General features: G+C 47.6%; 1 protein-coding gene across 4 annotated transcripts in view; it reads right to left on the bottom strand.

The window, feature by feature from the left end:
* The window catches only part of EP400 (E1A binding protein p400), a 359,367-nt gene that overhangs the window by 115,047 nt on the left and 229,308 nt on the right, over positions 1-15,012 (bottom strand). For all 4 annotated transcript variants that reach the window (XM_063964664.1, XM_063964662.1, XM_063964665.1 and 1 more), the window contains one exon: positions 10,071-10,312. In XM_063964664.1, coding sequence (XP_063820734.1) covers positions 10,071-10,312 — 242 coding nt within the window. The remainder of the gene's footprint in view (positions 1-10,070; positions 10,313-15,012) is intronic.

The following is a 15,012-nucleotide window of genomic DNA, read 5'->3' as shown; positions in this document are numbered from 1 at the left end:
GCACTATGTGCACACTTTATTGGTACAAACAAATAACCTAAGTGTCTGGCGGCAGCAGTGACTTGAGATGAGGTGGTTGCAGGAAGGCGGAAAGCCTAGTCCGCAGTGCTTAGGCCACTGAAGGAGTCTGGGCTGCACCCCTGTTTCCACGTACATAGTGGTCACCTTTGGCTTTCTTGAATAAAGACAACTACATTATAATGTTTCTAAGCGAGATCAGGACTCATTAAAACAGGATTTTGATACCTACTGGTAAATCCTTTTCTCCTAGTCCGTAGAGGATGCTGGGGACCACATCAAGACCATGGGGTATAGGCGGTTCCGCAGGAGCCATGGGCACTCTTAAGACTTTTCAATGGGTGTGAACTGGCTCCTCCCCCTATGCCCCTCCTCCAGACCTCAGTTATAGGAACTGTGCCCAGGGAGACGGACATTTCGAGGGAAGGACTTGCTTTAATACTAGTGGTGAGATACATACCAACTCACACCCTCAACCATGGCATTCAACATAACACACGCCAACAGGCATGAATTAATTGCAGCAACATGCTGAACTAAGATAACACAACTTGTGTAACTCTAATAACTAAAACTGCAAGTAAAGTACGCACTGGGACGGGCGCCCAGCATCCTCTACGGACTAGGAGAAAAGGATTTACCGGTAGGTATCAAAATCCTGTTGTTTTCTCATACGTCCTAGAGGATGCTGGGGACCACATCAAGACCATGGGGATTATACCAAAGCTCCAGTACGGGCGGGAGAGTGCGGATGACCCTGCAGCACGATTGACCAAAATTTAGGTCCTCATCGGCCAAGGTGTCAAACTTGTAGAACTTTGCAAATGTGCTTGACCCTGACCAAGTAGCTGCTCGGCACAGTTGTAATGCCGAGAGCCCCCGGGCAGCCGCCCAGGATGAGCCCACCTTCCTAGTGGAGTGGGCCTTTACCGATGTCGGTAACGGCAATCCAGCCGTAGTATGAGCTTGCTGAATCGTATTTCTGATCCAACGTGCAATAGTCTGCTTGGAAGCAGGATACCCAATTTTGTTATGAGCATACAGGACAAACAGGGCCTCTGTTTTCCGTATACGAGCCGTTCTAGCCACACAGATTTTCAAAGCTCTAACCACATCTAGAGACTTTGATTCAGTAAATGTGTCAGTAACTACTGGCACTACAATAGGTTGGTTTATGTGGAAAGATGAAACCACCTTAGGAAGAAAATGTTGTTGAGTTCTCAACTCTGCCCTATCTTCATGGAAGATCAGGTAAGGGCTCTTGTAAGACAAGGCCCCCAACTCAGACACCCCTGCCTTGAGGATGCCAAGGCTAAAAGCATCACCACTTTCCAAGTGAGAAACTTCAACTCTATCTCTTGTAGAGGCTCAAACCAATCTGATTGAAGAAACTGCAACACCACGTTAAGGTCCCATGGTGCTACTGGAGGAACGAATGGAGGCTGGATATGCAGAATCCCTTTCACGAAGGTCTGAACCTCTGGAAGAGAAGCCAATTGTTTTTGGAAGAACACTGACAAGGCCGAAATCTGGACCTTGATTGAATCCAATCAGAGGCCTGCTTCCACACCAGCCTGTAGAAAATGGAGGAAACGTCCTAAGTGAAACTCCTCCGTAGGAGCCTTCTTGGATTCACACCAAGACACATATTTTCTCCAAATACGGTGGTAATGTTTCGATGTTACCCCTTTCCTGGTCTGAATAAGAGTGGGGATGACTTCCTTGGGAATACCCTTCCTGGCTAGGATCCGGCGCTCAACAGCCATGCCGTCAAACGTAGCCGCGGTAAGTCTTGATACACGCACGGCCCCTGCTGCAGCAGGTCCTCGCGAAGAGGAAGAGGCCGAGGATCTTCTATGAGCAACTCCTGAAGATCTGAGTACCAAGCCCTCCTTGGCCAGTCTGGGGCAATGAAGATTGCTCGAACCCTTGTTTTTCTTATGACCCTGAGTACCTTTGGGATCAGCAGAAGAGGAGGGAAGACATACACTGACGGGAAAACCCACTGGATCACTAGTGCATCCACGGCTACTGCTTGAGGGTCTCTCGACCTGGAACAGTATCTCTGACGCTTCTTGTTGAGGCGAGATGCCATCATATCTACTTGAGGAACTCCCCAAAGACTTGTCACCTCTGCAAAGACTTCTTGGTGGAGGCCACATTCTCCTGGATGGAGATCGTGTCTGCTGAGGAAGTCTGCTTCCCAGTTGTCTACTCCCGGAATGAATATTGCCGACAGAGCTTGTAGATGTTTTTCTGCCCAGCGGAGGATTTTTGTCGCCTCTGCCATTGCCGCTCTGCTTTTCGTTCCTTCTTGCCTGTTTATGTACGTGACTGCTGTTACATTGTCTGCCTGGATCTGCACGGGACGGTCTTGAAGAAGATGTACCGCTTGTTGAAGGCCGTTGTAAATGGCTCTCAGCTCCAGTACGTTTATGTGAAGGCAGGCTTCCTGATGTGACCAACGTCCTTGGAAGTTTTCTCCCTGAGTGACAGCTCCCCAGCCTCGGAGACTTGCATCCGTGGTTACCAGGACCCAGTCCTGATTCCCGAACCTGTGTCCCTCTAGTAGGTGAGAGCTGTGTAACCACCACAGGAGCAAAATCCTGTTTTTTGACGACAGGATTATCTTTCGGTATATGTGCAGGTGTGACCCTGACCACTTGTCCAACAGGTCCCACTGGAATACTCTGGCATGGAACCTGCCAAACTGTATGGCCTCGTAGGCCGCCACCATCTTCCCCACCAACCGAATGCACTGATGGATCGACACGCAGGATGGTTTCAGTATCTGTTTTACCATTTTCTGTATTTCCATAGCCTTTTCTAAAGGCAAAAATACTCTCTGAACTTCTGTGTCCAGAATCATCCCTAGGAAAGACAACCTTGTCGTCGGTTCCAACTGTGACTTTGGATAATTTATGATCCACCCGTGTTGTTGGAGTATCGACAGAGAGAGCAAGATGTTTTGTAACAACTGCTCCCTGGATCTCGCCTTTATCAGGAGATCGTCCAGATAAGGAATTCGATTGACTCCATTTTGACGAAGGAGGACCATCATCTCCGCCATCACCTTGGTGAATACCCTCGGCGCTGTGGAGAGGCCAAAAGGTAACGTCTGGAATTGGTAATGGCAATCCTGAACCACGAATTTCAAATACGCCTGGTGGTGAGGAGGATAAATGGGAACATGCAGGTAAGCATACTTTATGTCCACCGACACTAAGTAGTCCCCCCTCCTCCAGACTGGAAATCACCGCCCGAAGTGATTCCATCTTGAACTTTAACTTTTTCAGGTAGCAATTCAGATCTTTTAGGTTTAGGATCGGTCTGACCGAGCCGTCCGGCTTCGGAACAACAAAGATGCTTGAATAGAAACCCTGTCCTTGTTGTGACAACGGTACCAGGACTATGATCTGGTCCTGATATAATTTTTGGATTGCCGCCGTTACTGCTTCTCTCTCTGGCGGAGAAGCTGGCAAGGTCGATTTGAAAAAATAGGCATGGGGGAACGTCTTGAAACTCCAGCTTGTATCCCTGGGATACTATTTGCAACTCCCAGGGATCCAGGCCAGACAGAATCCAACCTTGGCTGAACAGTTTGAGACGTGCCCCCACCCTGTCTTTATTGGGCCGAAAGGACTGCATGTGCGGGTGATAGGTCTTTCTTTCCGGTGCAGGCGCAGAGGGCAAAAATGTCGACTTACCTGCGGTAGCCGTTGAGACTAACGTATCCAGACCATCGACAAATAAGGCCTCGCCTTTATATGGGAGAGCCTCCATGTTTCTTTTGGAATCTGTATCCGCGTTCCACTGGCGAATCCACAACAGCCGCCTAGCCGACACTGCCATGGTAGCGGCTTGTGAACTCAAGAGTCCAAAATCCTTCATTGCTTCCAGCATGTATGCGGCAGCGTCTTTGATATTCCCTAACTTAAGGAGTATCTCATCTTTATCAATTGTGTCAATTTCTGATGACACGCTTTCTGACCATTTTTCAATAGCGCGACTCACCCACGCGCAGGGCCTGAGCAGCGTACCATTGGCTACATAAATGGATTTCAATGTCGTTTCCATTTTACGGTCTGCCGGCTCCTTAAGTGAAGCCGTGCCAGGTGCAGGGAGAATTACCTTCTTTGTCAACCTGGAAAGTGCACTAACACAGGGGGTGATTCCCATTTTTTCCTGTCCTCAGCCGGGAAAGGGTAAGCTATCTGAATCCTTTTGGGAATACGAAATTTCTTATCAGGATTCACCCACAACCCTTCAAAGAGAGCATATAGTTCGTGTGAAGGAGGGAACGTGACTTTGGATTTCTTTTCCTTATAAAAATAAGCCTTCTCCTGAGGTACAGGAGTGCTTTCTGTAACCTCCAACACGTCCCTTATAGCCACAATCATCTATTGTATACTTTTCACCAATTTATGATCTCTCTCTCTGGAGTCATTATCGTCGACACAAGAATCAGAGTCCGTGTCGGTATCAGTGTTTACAACATTCGCAAATGGTCTCTTATGTGACCCAGAGGGGCCGCCTGCATAAGGAATAGCAGAAGCCTGAAAAATCACATCTTTCACAGATTTTCTCCAGCATGCAGCCTTTTAGATTCAGACTTATCTAATCTTTGGTTAATCAGATGCATACTGTCACGTATTTCTTTCACCCATGCAGGCTCTTGGTGTGCCAGCAGCGCCACCACATTACAAGTCTGTGTCCCTAAAATGGCTTCCTCCGGGGCGGAACTCCCTGCCTCAGACATGCCTCACACGTGTACAGCACACTCACAGACACACTGGGACTTATTTGGGGACAGACCCACAGTAAAATCTGTCAGAGGAATACAGTATAGGAGCAGCCACTTCACAATCCCAGCGCCAGTAATGAGTGTGAACACAGAATGCCCACAGCCAAATAGCACTTTTATACAGTTAATCACACTATAAAATTGCACCACAACTACTTGTGCCCCCCCAAATATCACCCTGTACTTGTCAGAAGTGGAGGAGAGGACCAGCGTGTTCTCTGCAGCCTGAGGAGAGAGAGAGAAAATGGCGCTGAGCAGTGTGCTGGCTGCCTGAGGAAGAAGCTCTGCCCCCGCAATGGCGCGTCCTTACACTCAGTAATCACAGTAATATTTATACTGGCGGGGGTAGGGCTGTGCCAGCGGCACCTTATGCCCTCTTTTAGCCAGTTTTGAGGTAGATTTTTGCTGCCCAGGGCGCCCCTTCCCCCGCGCCCTGCAGTGCCTGTGTGTGTGGGCAGCAATGGCGTGCTGTGCTCCCGCCAGCCGCGCCGGACCTCAGCCGTCACTTACTTGATAGAAGTTCATTCTTCTCATACTCGCCTGTTTTCTGACTTCTGGCTCTGCTTGGGGGGTGACGGCGTGCTGTGGGAGTGAGCATCTAGACACGGCTAGCGTTCAGTACCCTTCAGGAGCTAATGGTGTCCTGTCAGCCAGAAGCAGAGCCATGAAACTCTTTAGGAAGTTGGATCTGCTTCTGCCCCCTCAGTCCCACGAAGCAGGGAGTCTATTGCCAGCAGATCTCCCTGAAAATAAAAAACCTAACAAGTCTTTTCAGAGAAACTCAGTAGAGCTCCTCAGAGTGCATCCAGTCTGCCTGGGCACATTTCTAAAACTGAGGTCTGGAGGAGGGGCATATGGAGAGGAGCCAGTTCACACCCATTGAAAAGTCTTAAGAGCGCCCATGGCTCCTGCGGAACCGCCTATACCCCATGGTCTTGATGTGGTCCCCAGCATCCTCTAGGACGTATGAGAAATGAAGGTGCCAGCATCTGCTGCACTTATTCTGTGGTTCTAGGGTGACCATTACATAAATAGAGAGCTTCCGTGACCACCCTATAATACAGAGAGCTTCAGTGACCACCCTATAATACAGAGAGCTTAAGTGACCACCCTATAATACAGAGAGCTTCAGTGACCACTCATATAACACAGAGCTTCAGTGACCACCATATAATACAGAGAGCATCAGTGACCACCATATAATACGGAGAGCTTCAGTGAGCACCATATAATACGGAGAGCTTCAGTGACCACCATATAATACGGAGAGCTTCAGTGACCACCATATAATACAGAGAGCATCAGTGACCGCCATATAATACAGAGAGCATCAGTGACCACCATATAATACGGAGAGCTTCAGTGACCACCATATAAAACGGAGAGCTTCAGTGACCACCATATAATACGGAGAGCTTCAGTGACCACCATATAATACAGAGAGCATCAGTGACGCCATATAATACAGAGAGCATCAGTGACGCCATATAATACAGAGAGCATCAGTGACGCCATATAATACAGAGAGCATCAGTGACGCCATATAATACAGAGAGCATCAGATTCGTCATATAATACAGAGAGCATTAGTGACGCCATACAATACAGGGAACGTCTGTAACGCCATTTAATACAGAGAGAATCAGTGACGCCATACAATACAGGGAACGTCTGTAACGCCATATAATACAGAGAGCATCAGTGACGCCATATAATAGAGAGAACGTCTGTGACGCCATATAATACAGAGAGCTTCAGTGACGCCATAATAGTGAGTGTCTGAGATGCCATATAATACAGAGAGCATCAGTGATGCCATATAATACAGAGCGCATCAGTGACGCCATATAATACAGAGCACATCAGTGACGCCATATAATACAGAGCACATCAGTGACGCCATATAATACAGAGCGCATCAGTGACGCCATATAATACAGAGAGTGTCTGTGACCCACTCACACAGATTCCCCCCTCCCCATGTTACACAACAGCACCCATGTCACACCCCTCCTCAGGTTACACAGCAGCCCACATGTTATACAATTACCCCTCTACCTATGTACATACTGTAGTTACTCCCCTCTATATGGTACACAGTAACTCCTCCCCCCCCACGGTACACAGTTACTCCCCCCCCCTCCCAATGGTACTCAGTAAAACACACATTCTAATTGTAAAGTGCAACGGAATATGCTGCGCTATATAAGAAACTGTTAATAAATAAATAATAAATTTACACCCCCTCCTATGTTGGTGCATACTACACAGTTACCCTTCCCCCTCCCCATGGAGACTCACAGATCCGACGGAATGTCTCCTGCAGGATCGTCTCCTGAATATGTCCATTGACTGTTCTGGGCTCTGGGGAAACTCTGGGTGTCCGCTCGGGGTCAGTGTCTCCTGTTACCCGCTCCTCTCAGCTCTCACACCCGCTTTTAGCTCATTACCGAACAGGCATTAGAACGGAGAAGGGTTTTCCGCATCTGTGCTCCTCTCAGCAAAGGCATAGAGGGAGGGGGGACACCAGCGACAGACCTCCAGCTACTGGGCACTCAGTGTCACCCCTCAGGGTCCATCACTGACACACAGCGCCTTACTAGGGCACAGTGGACACACACACTGGTATCCGCGGGATTGGTGCTAAAGTGATCATAGCTTGCCGCTGCCTGTCATGTTAGTTCGACAGGCGCAGCAAGCGGCGGAGTAGGAGAGTGCCTCCCTGCATTGCTGACCCCGCTGAGCGGGTAGCGCCGGCTCTGCAGCCGTCCTACCTAACAGTTTATGCAGTTTTAGATCATTCTTCCATCCACCATGGCTTCCCCCCTTGCTCCGCCCCCAGGGTGAAACCTATGTGACGTCCTCACTGCACCGCTGTTTTTAATGCTGGGGACCCGGCTTCAAGAGAATGGAGGCATTCTCCCAGGCAAATAGGGGAGGTGGCGGCTCAGCAGGGTTTGCATAGGGGCCTGGGAGGACGGCCGCTGGCAGCTTGCGATAGGAAAACATTATTCCTGTCAATGCCGCAAGTCTCCTGGGCCCCATAACGCACAGCATAGGTAGCACTTACTGTCCTGGGTTGAGCCCGATGACACAGACTCTGGAGCAAGGCAGGAGGATTAATGTAATTAGTGTAATAATCTGCTTGCTAGCCAGCTAACCATTCTTATTCACATAATGTATCTACTGTACACCTTAGATGAAGCTGCAGGTTTATTCCAGCGAAACACGTTAGATGAACCCATTTGTCTGCAATACCCTGACCCCAGATGGCTGTGAACCTGTTAAGGACTTTTTGCGGACTTGTCATCCATTTTGAATAACCATCTGCAACTACGTTTGAGAGTACCAGTACTTTATACTGTGCAATGGAGGGGACAACTAATCTGCACGGACTTGTGACTGCTAAAGAATCCTGGATTCACCGGCAATGTCTGCTAATATACCATAACATTAAATTGTGGCAACTGCGAGTTACATTAACATATATCCAGGAATGGACGTTGATAATGAATAACCCCACAACCACAGAAATTGGTCCAAAATACAGCACACATTTGGAGGTCAATTGGGGTTTGCAATGCAATTAGTATATCTTTCATATATGAATATACATATATATATATATATATATATATTTTTTTTTTTTAAGCAATAATACACCTTTTACATATTTAGGAAGTATCATTCTTGATTTGCCCTCATTAGCGCTGCTATCATTTCTATTTTGTTATTGTGTGACTAGAGAAGGACTGTCTACTATTTTTAGCAGCTGCTATTTGGAAAGAATCCACCACAAAAGCGCTCGGATCCCTGGGCCGGGTACATTACCGAGAAACCTTGCAGGTTTGGCGAGAGGCCATGAGCGCCATCTCTGGCAGACCCACCAGTGTACTCATTGGGCTACCGCCAGGTGAAGAGACTAATTCCCTGACAAGATCGCATTCTTCATGAGAAAGTCTGCTTTCCAATTTTTCACCCATAGTACATATTGCTGGCATGACCACCTTCGCCCAAGACAATATTTATGCTGCTTCCACCATTGCCATGGCACTCCAGGTGCCCCATTGATGTTTGACATATGCAAACATCCTGGCATTGTGTGACATTGTGGACTAGGCAGCCCGTGAGAATCCACTGAGATCTGAACAACACAAGGTAGATGGATCAGAGCACTGATGGAACTGCGCATGTCAAAGAACTGGCACATGAAGGTGCAGGGGCACTGCTCCCCAACTCTGACGGCTGGTACCCTCGGTCACAATGACCCAGGACAAACTGACCAGAGACCTGCCCCTGTTGAGATTCTCTGGAACCATCCACAAACGCAGGAAGGAGACACTTTCCTTGGCAGCTGTTCCATGATGGCAGTCCAGAACTGCCCGTGTCAAATTGCAAGTATAGTAATAAGGAGCAACAACAACAAAAAGGAATGCCTGACTGACCAAACAACTTAATATGCATCCAGTTTTGTGGTAGGAGAAGAGTGCCCAGCAGGATAGGCCTAAGAAATAAGTTCTTCAAAAACTACATTGGGCTTTTAATTATTTCTCTATAAATGTATGAGGCGTCTGGACCCTGGTTATATAGTGTTGCCTCAGGTTGTTAACACATTAAATATTCTAAATTATTGAACAACTTTTACCATACAAATAAATGCCCATACATAGGATGTAATTTCCCGTCTCTGTTGTAATTTAGCCCCTAATATGGTGCCTAGACATTTGCAAAGCATGGAGATTATGACAACTGTCAAAGATGAACAAATACAGGCCCTCATTTCGAGTTGTTCGCTCGCTAGCTGCTTTTAGCAGCATTGCACATGCTAAGCCGCCGCCCTCTGGGAGTGTATCTTAGCTTAGCAGAATTGCGAACGAAAGATGAGCAGAATTGCGAATAGAAATTTCTTAGCAGTTTCTGAGTAGCATTCGCCCAGACACTCCCCCGTTTCTTCAGACACTCCCGCGTTTTTCCCAGAAACGCCAGCGTTTCTTCGCACACGCGCAGAAACACCCACTTCCTGTCAATCACAGTACGATCACCAGAACGATGAAAAATCCTTGTTATGCCGTGAGTAAAATACCTAACTTTTGTGTAAAATAACTAAGCGCATGCGCTCTGCGAACCTTGCGCATGCGCAGTAAGCGACTAATCGCAATATAGCGAAAATCGGCAACGAGCAAACAACTCGGAATGACCCCCACAGTACATACATTTAGGGCACTATCCTATTGTTAAACTGTCTTACCTGTAGAAGGGCCCAGTCTTCACTGATTAACCACTCTGGATTGTCAGGACCAGTCTCCATGACTGGCTTGATCAGGGTTGGCAGAGGTTTTGCAAATTGGGTTTGCTGTTTTAATAGTATATTCTTCTTCTGTTCCTTCCCTTCTTTGCGTACTTTAAGCGGGTTTGGAGCTGCTCTGTCAAACAAGGAACGAGGAGGAACAGCAGCATCTCCATGCCGCATCTTCTTCTTCCTACCTGCAGCTAAAAGGTGAGACCGGAAGGTGAGAAACTAGGAGCATGTACCATTATGTCAGTAATACAGCATAATCAGGACACTAGAATATCTGCACAGGCTGCACCACAAAACTAGTATAACAAAAAAAAACCAATCTAAAATCACATGCAATATTTATAAGAAGTTTATCCACTTAATTGGCAAATATTTTTTACAAAAATGTCCCCCAAATTGTCAATATTTTTATTATCAAAGTAGGTAAATAAAAGCTATTTATACCCAATCCAATAGAATTTTAACAAAAATGGAAAAAGTATAAACAGCTATTATTTACATAATGTGCCAGCAACGGGTGGGTGGGTTCTAATGTGGATCGTCCATCACTGATGTCTGGAAGAGGGGCGGATGTGGAGTGACACTTAACTGCGGGACCACTGTGGCCAGCAGTGGTCGGAAACACACTGGAGGCGGAGCCGTGGATACAGAAGGGCCAGGAGGACCTTCTGAGACTAGTAGCTGCTGGAAGACTGTCTTGGAGCAGCCGCCCAGTGGGCGTTTCTGACTGGTGAAACTAGATGGGACCATAATGAAGGAAAGCAGAACCTGGCATGGTCACATCTGATGCGACCAATGCAGGAAAGCTGTTAACTTTTTTTTTTTTTTTTTTAAATCAAGTGTTTTTTTTATTGTTTTTCAAAGGGGAGAAAAAAATAAAAAATAAAAATAAAACAAATAAACAAAGAACAAGAAACATAACAATACACATCAATTAAGTCATTACAAAATCAAAATTGTGCTTTTCAAATGATTCCTCTGTACAGTAGTAATATAGTGTGGACATCAATCCGCATCCACTACACTTTCCAGAATAATCTTATACAATTATAGAAGAGTGCAAAAAATACGTGCTATACTGCGTGAAGGGGAAGGGGAGTGGAGAGTCAGTCGGACCACGTCGGGAGCAACACACCACTGTAGGCAGTACCTACAACCATCAATTAAAGTGAGGGGTAATAAAATATTGAGAGTTCCTCCATAAACCCCATATCTTATCAAATTTCAGTAGTGAGTTTCGTTTAGTATACATAAAGCGCTCATGGGAAAGAGTAGCAGTCACAAGAGCAACCCATTTAGCAGACGACGGGGGAGCATGCGCCATCCAAGTACGAGCGATACATACCCGGGCCAATGCTAGAACAATGGTTACATAGAGATAGGAGTGAATTGAGAGGCACTCCCTCAAATCAAGACCAAATATGCAAATGCACGGAGTCATCAGCGGAATTCGGACACCCGTGCGAGCTATAGATGCCGTGACATTTTCCCAAAAGGCATTCACCCACGGGCATGACCAAAGCAAATGCCAGAACCCAGCAGCCGGAGCAGAACACCTCGAACATTTATCAGAAGTCGAGCCTCCAATTTGAAACAGACGGCAAGGAGTCCAGTAGACCCTGTGCAATATATATAGCTGTATCTGCTGGAATCTAGCACTCGCCGAGGCCGCACGCGGGGAGGCCAAGATATGTGTCCAATCCTCCTCATCAATTGCACCTAAATCCGGTATCCATTTAGCTCGGAGGGCGGTCAGCCCATCCAATCCAGAGGAGGAGAGAAGGGAGGAGTACGAAGCCGAGACCCTCCCGCGAGAAGGCAAAGTCCGAATTATCTTGTGAACAGGGGATTCAGAGAGTTCTGGAGTGGAGCCCGCCACTGTTCCGCCAGTGCATGTCGGAGCTGTAAATAACGAAAAAAATATTGTCTGGGAACACTATAAGTAGTGGACAGATATTCAAAGCTATGGAGCACCCCATCCTGATAAAGTTGTCCCACTGCAGACACCTCATGCGAGATCCAGACAGAACTACCCTCTAATCTAGAAAGCACAGAAAATAAGATTTTAAACCTACCGGTAAATCTTTTTCTCGTAGTCTGTAGAGGATGCTGGGGACTCCGTAAGGACCATGGGGATAGACGGGCTCCGCAGGAGACATGGGCACTTTAAGAAAGACTTTAGGATTTGGGTGTGCACTGGCTTCTCCCTCTATGCCCCTCCTCCAGACCTCAGTTAGAGAAACTGTGCCCAGAGGAGACGGACAGTACAAGGAAAGGATTTTTGTTAAACCAAGGGCAAGATTCATACCAGCCCACACCAATCACACTGTATTACTTGTGATAAACTAACCAGTTAACAGTATGAAATTCAACATAGCTTCAGTCGGAAACTGAAAGCAACCATAACATAACCCTTATGTAAGCAAAACTATATACAAGTCTTGCAGAAGTAGTCCGCACTTGGGACGGGCGCCCAGCATCCTCTACGGACTACGAGAAAAAGATTTACCGGTAGGTTTAAAATCTTATTTTCTCTTACGTCCTAGAGGATGCTGGGGACTCCGTAAGGACCATGGGGATTATACCAAAGCTCCCAAACGGGCGGGAGAGTGCGGATGACTCTGCAGCACCGATTGAGCAAACAGGAGGTCCTCCTCAGCCAGGGTATCAAATTTGTAGAATTTCGCAAACGTGTTTGCCCCTGACCTAGTAGCCGCTCGGCACAGCTGTAGTGCCGAGACCCCTCGGGCATCCGCCCAAGAAGAGCCCACTTTCCTAGTGGAATGGGCCTTGACTGATTTAGGTAACGGCAATCTAGCCGTCGTATGCGCCTGCTGAATCGTGGTACAGATCCAGCGAGCAATAGTCTGCTTTGACGCAGGAGCGCCAACCTTGTTGGCTGCATACAGGATAAACAGCGTTTCAGTTTTCCTGACTTTGGCCGTCCTGGCCACGTAAATTTTCAAAGCCCTGACTACATCCAGATACTCGGAATCCTCCAAGTCTCGTGTAGTCACTGGCACAATAGGTTGGTTCATATGAAAGGATGACACCACCTTAGGCAAGAATTGAGGACGGGTCCGCAATTCCGCCCTATCCATATGGAAAACTAGATAGGGCCTTTTGTGAGACAAAGCCGCCAATTCTGACACTCGCCTAGCCGAAGCTAATGCCAACAACATGACCACCTTCCAAGTGAGATATTTTAACTCTACTGTCTGAAGTGGTTCAAACCAGTGCGACTTAAGGAAACTCAAAACCACGTTAAGGTCCCAAGGCGCCACCGGAGGTACAAAAGGAGGCTGAATATGAAGCACTCCCTTTACAAAAGTTTGTATTTCTGGAAGTGAAGCCAATTCTTTTTGAAAGAAAATGGACAATGCCGAAATCTGAACCTTAATGGAGCCTAATTTTAGGCCCAAATTCACTCCAGTTTGTAGGAAGTGAAGGAAACGGCCCAGATGGAATTCTTCCGTAGGAGCATTCCTGGCCTCACACCAAGCAACATATTTACGCCATATACGGTGATAATGTTTAGCTGTCACATCCTTCCTAGCCTTTATCAGAGTAGGAATGACCTCATCCGGAATGCACTTTTCCGCTAAAATCCGGCGTTCAACCGCCATGCCATCAAACGCAGCCGCGGTAAGTCTTGGAACAGACAGGGCCCCTGTTGCAACAGGTCCTGTCTTAGAGGAAGAGGCCACGGATCTTCTGTGAGCATCTCCTGCAATTCCGGGTACCAGGCCCTTCGTGGCCAATCTGGAACAATGAGAATTGTCCGAACTCCTCCTTTTCTTATTATTCTCAACACCTTTGGGATGAGAGGAAGAGGAGGAAAAACATATACTGAGTGGAACCACCCACGGTGTCACTAGTGCGTCCACCGCTACCGCCTGAGGGTCTCTTGACCTGGCGCAATACCTTTGCAGTTTTTTGTTTAGGCGGGACGCCATCATGTCTATCTGGGGCAGGCCCCGCTGGCTTGCAATCTGTGTGAAGACTTCCTGATGAAGTCCCCACTCTCCCGGATGCAGGTCGTGCCTGCTGAGGAAGTCTGCTTCCCAGATGTCCACTCCCGGAATGAACACTGCTGATAGGGCGCTTACATGGTTTTCCGCCCAGCGTAGAATCTTTGTGGCTTCCGCCATTGCCACTCGGCTCTTTGTGCCGCACTGGCGGTTTACATGAGCTACTGCGGTGATGTTGTCTGACTGGATCAGAACTGGTAAGTCGCAAAGCAAAGTCTCCGCTTGACGAAGGGCATTGAATATGGCCCTTAGCTCCAGGACGTTGATGTGAAGACAAGTCTCCTGACTTGACCAAAGACCCTGGAAGAACCTTCCTTGTGTGACTGCACCCCAACCTCGGAGGCTCGCGTCCGTGGTCACCAGGACCTAGTCCTGAATGCCGAATCTGCAGCCCTCTAGAGGGTGAGCACTCTGCAGCCACCACAGGAGAGACACCCTGGCCCTGGGGGACAGGGTGATCAACCAATGTATTTGTAGATGCGACCCGGACCATTTGTCCAGTAGGTCCCATTGGAAGGTCCTCGCATGGAACCTGTCGAATGGAATGGCCTCGTAAGATGCCACCATCTTTCCCAGGACTCGCGTGCAGTGATGCACTGACACCTGTTTTGGTTTCAATAGGTTCCTGACCAAAGTCACGAGTTCTTGAGCCTTTTCTATCGGCTGATGCACCCTTTTCTGGTCCGTATCCAGAATCATGCCCAAGAAGGGTAGACGAGTCGTAGGAACCAGCTGCGACTTCGGGATATTGAGAATCCAGCTGTGTTGCTGTAACACCTTCAGTGAAAGTGACACGCTGTTCAGTAATTGTTCTCTTGATCTCGCTTTTATGAGGAGATCGTCCAAGTACGGGATAATTG

The sequence above is a fragment of the Pseudophryne corroboree genome, chromosome 1, assembly GCF_028390025.1.
Source record: "Pseudophryne corroboree isolate aPseCor3 chromosome 1, aPseCor3.hap2, whole genome shotgun sequence".
NCBI lineage: Eukaryota > Metazoa > Chordata > Amphibia > Anura > Myobatrachidae > Pseudophryne > Pseudophryne corroboree.
This window is presented reverse-complemented; position numbering and strand designations above follow the sequence as displayed.